Here is a 3,285-nt window from a genome sequence, read left to right on the forward strand (position 1 = left end):
AAGCCATTTTTTGCTCCAAGAGGTTGTATTTCTCTTTTTCATGTTCTTTATGCAGATGTTCTCTTCATTTTCTGTAGAAGTAATGTTGTCACTCTGTGTAATCTGCAAGGTTTCTTAGACAGATATAGTAGGGCCCCTAGTCAATATATCAATAAGGATAAAAGTACTTTATACTTGGGCTCAACTTAAAGGCATCGCAAAGTTATGGTCGAGCGATACTTGGGATTCAAAGAAGGTAAAGTACTAGGATGCATGGACACGGATACGGATACGGCGATACGATACGATACGACACGGGGACACGTCAAATTTCTAAAAATGAAGACACGATACGTCAAGGATACGGCAATTAAAAATATATATAAATAAATAAATATATCTAAAATATTATAAAATAAACATTCAAATTTATTACTCAAGTTTAAATTTATTTCAATAAACTCCTAACAGTTAGAAAGACAGTCCATCCAACAAGCAATTAGTCTTCAAACTTGAAAAATTAAAATGAAAATCCAAACAAAAATTAAAAAAAGCAAAGTCTCATTCAACTTCCACATTCATGATGTCTCCTCCAGTAACTAAAGTAGTCTCCAATGACGGTTCATCAAGTGAAAGGTTAGCTATTTCAAGCATCCCGACACTTTCTTCACCCAAGTTTTCAAAGCCATCTCCTCCAACATCCCACAATTGAGTAATACCTTCCTTGTAGGTTGAGCTATTCCTTGATAAAAGACGAAGATTATTATGCACAAATACCAAATCCTCAGCTCTTTGTGGTGTAATCTTGTTCCTTCTTAAAGAGTGAACAAAACTATAAGTGCTCCAATTTCGGTCACAACAAGAGGAGGAACAAGGTTGTCCAAGTAGCTTCAATGCTATGGATTGGAGACTAGGTGTAGAAGCTCCATGGACAATCCACCACATCACTGGTTCCAAATGAAATCTATCATTCATAGAATCAATAGCTCCAAAGTCATTCAAGCACATAGAGAAAGAGGCATACTCCACATTGATATTTCTTCTAATTTCCTCATTGGAAAAGTATCTCTCAAAGCACTGTTTCCTTTCAATTGTAAGTTCAACATCTCGGTGTGGAGCAAGACGACTAGGGTCTTCTTGGAGCCATTCTGAACTATAATACCTAAAATAAAAGAAATAACAGTTTAAAAATGTACTCATAAAGCTAAAAATTAATCTAGAAGAATTTATAAGTAAGTTAGCAAAATCATTACCTTGGATTTAATGAATGTGCCAAACAATGAAGTGGTGTGCTACTTTTAGTCCATCGCTCCAATAAAATGCGATACACCGCATCAAAAAAGCTGCTTTTTTCATGTAATGCCTTGCGCTCATTCCTGTATATAGCAGCTTTCACCTTTTCAATCATAGCATCCCACCACTCATACACCAAGTGAAGACAAGGTTTATCTGTGTCAACCATTCTAATAACCTCATATATTGGAGCTGTAAAGAAAAGAATATAATCAATCTTCTCCCAAAAATCCTCATCCAATATCTTTTGCTTCACCATCATTGCTTTAACCAAATCATCTTCTTTGTACAAAGCCCAATTCATGCTATGGTTCATAATGAAATTTTTTATGGACCAAGCATCACTAGCAATAGTTGAAATCCAATTGCAGTCATCGTAGGAAACTTCTGTTTGTTTCGGAGTACATATACTCTTCAAAGCAAGATTAAGAGTGTGAACAACACAGGGTGTCCAAAAGATATGGGGATAGTGGGCCTCAATAAGTAACCCAGCAGCTTTACAAACAGGGGCATTATCAGTGATCACTTGAACAACATTTTCATGACCAATTTCTTTAATAGCTTCTGTAAGAAAGTTGGCAATACAATGCTTGTCTTTGTATTCACCTTCATAATCAATTGCTCTCAAGAACATTGGCCCACTTTCACAAGCTGCCATAATATTAATAAGTGGTCTCCTTTGAGCATCTGTCCACCCATCACTGCAAACACTTACACCTTTAGTGCTCCATGTGCGCTTGATTGGTTGGAGGCACCGCTCAATGTGACTCTTCTCTTGTTGTAGAAGAGTAGTTCTTAGTGCATTGTAACCTGGTGGAACATACCCTGGAAGTGTAGAAGCACGAACATATGAGTTCCGATAGTGCGGATTTCTTGCAAGGTTAAATGATAAGCCACTTGTATAAAACATCCTTGCAACTTCGGCATCACATTGATCTCGAGCCTCCTTGTTAAAAGCTTTACTAAGAGGCCCACTTATTCCCTTTCTCTTCTTTGGATCAAGATTTGCTTCAGGTAGATCATAACAGAATGAACCAGTATTGGGCAACAAAACATGTTTAGGAGCAGAATTCTTCAACTTGTATTCACACTCTCGAACTAACTTATTCATTTCCGCAAGAGTTTCATCAGTAACCTTGTTGCAAGGCACGATCCCATTTCCAGACATTTTTAACAAATGAAACTTGACCCTAGAGTAGGATCCTTTATAAGTTTTTTGACAATAATTGCACTCAAATTTAGTATTTCCTCCTCCTCTATTTCCCACTTTTTCGAGCTTTTTGACATACTTCCATAGCGGAGCATTATAATTTTCAACAATCTCATCCAGATTAGCATTATCATTCACATGATTATTAGGGTGATTCATTTTCCTAAATTAACAAACATATAAACAATAAAAGTCAATTCATCGTATAATCGTATAGACAAAGACTAATACATGAAAAATTTATATTAACTTAAGAAATAAAAAATGCATCATGAAAGCATATACATAAAATATTATAATCTAAATATCTAGAACACTGTATTCCCAATTTACATAACAGATTAAGCTAAATATCATGAAAGTACAATAATATGTAGAACAATGTATTATAATCTAAATATCATGAAAGGCTATTCCAATAGAAAAATGTTGGCGTAAGGATATATGGAGGCTCTTTTTATTATATTATATACAAAGAGCAAAAGAATATAAGCAACTTCTCCCAATAATAATATTAATATATTATATACAAAAAGCAAAAGCGCTTTTTCCAATCTACACATTGAATCAGTCAAAGCAATAGCCTTTTAACTTCGAAATTAAAAACAGGAAAGCAAGCTTTCCTTTCAGCTGCAGATCCGGGTTCTGCTTCTGGGAACCAGATTGAGCTTCAAAATTAACATAGTGAAAACGAAGTCGAAAGCTCTTACCAGCAGTTGCAGACGGAGACTATGGAGACGACGAAGCAGTTGGACGGAGACGACGGAGCAGTTGGACGGAGACGACGGAGCAGTTGCAGACGA

The 3,285-nt window shown here is 35.8% G+C and overlaps 1 protein-coding gene across 1 annotated transcript; it reads right to left on the minus strand.

The window, feature by feature from the left end:
- Window positions 1-387: 387 nt before the first annotated feature.
- Window positions 388-2,815, minus strand: LOC148696204 (uncharacterized). The gene is made up of 2 exons (XM_088696188.1): window positions 1,233-2,815; window positions 388-1,141 (listed from the first exon to the last, which is right to left on the minus strand). The coding sequence occupies exons 1-2, from the start codon at window positions 2,639-2,641 to the stop codon at window positions 541-543; spliced, it is 2,010 nt and encodes a 669-aa protein (XP_088552314.1). The 5' UTR covers window positions 2,642-2,815; the 3' UTR covers window positions 388-540.
- Window positions 2,816-3,285: the final 470 nt, after the last annotated feature.

This window comes from Pyrus communis, chromosome 6 (assembly GCF_041283825.1).
Source record: "Pyrus communis isolate YQ-2024b chromosome 6, ASM4128382v1, whole genome shotgun sequence".
NCBI classification, from domain to species: domain Eukaryota; kingdom Viridiplantae; phylum Streptophyta; class Magnoliopsida; order Rosales; family Rosaceae; genus Pyrus; species Pyrus communis.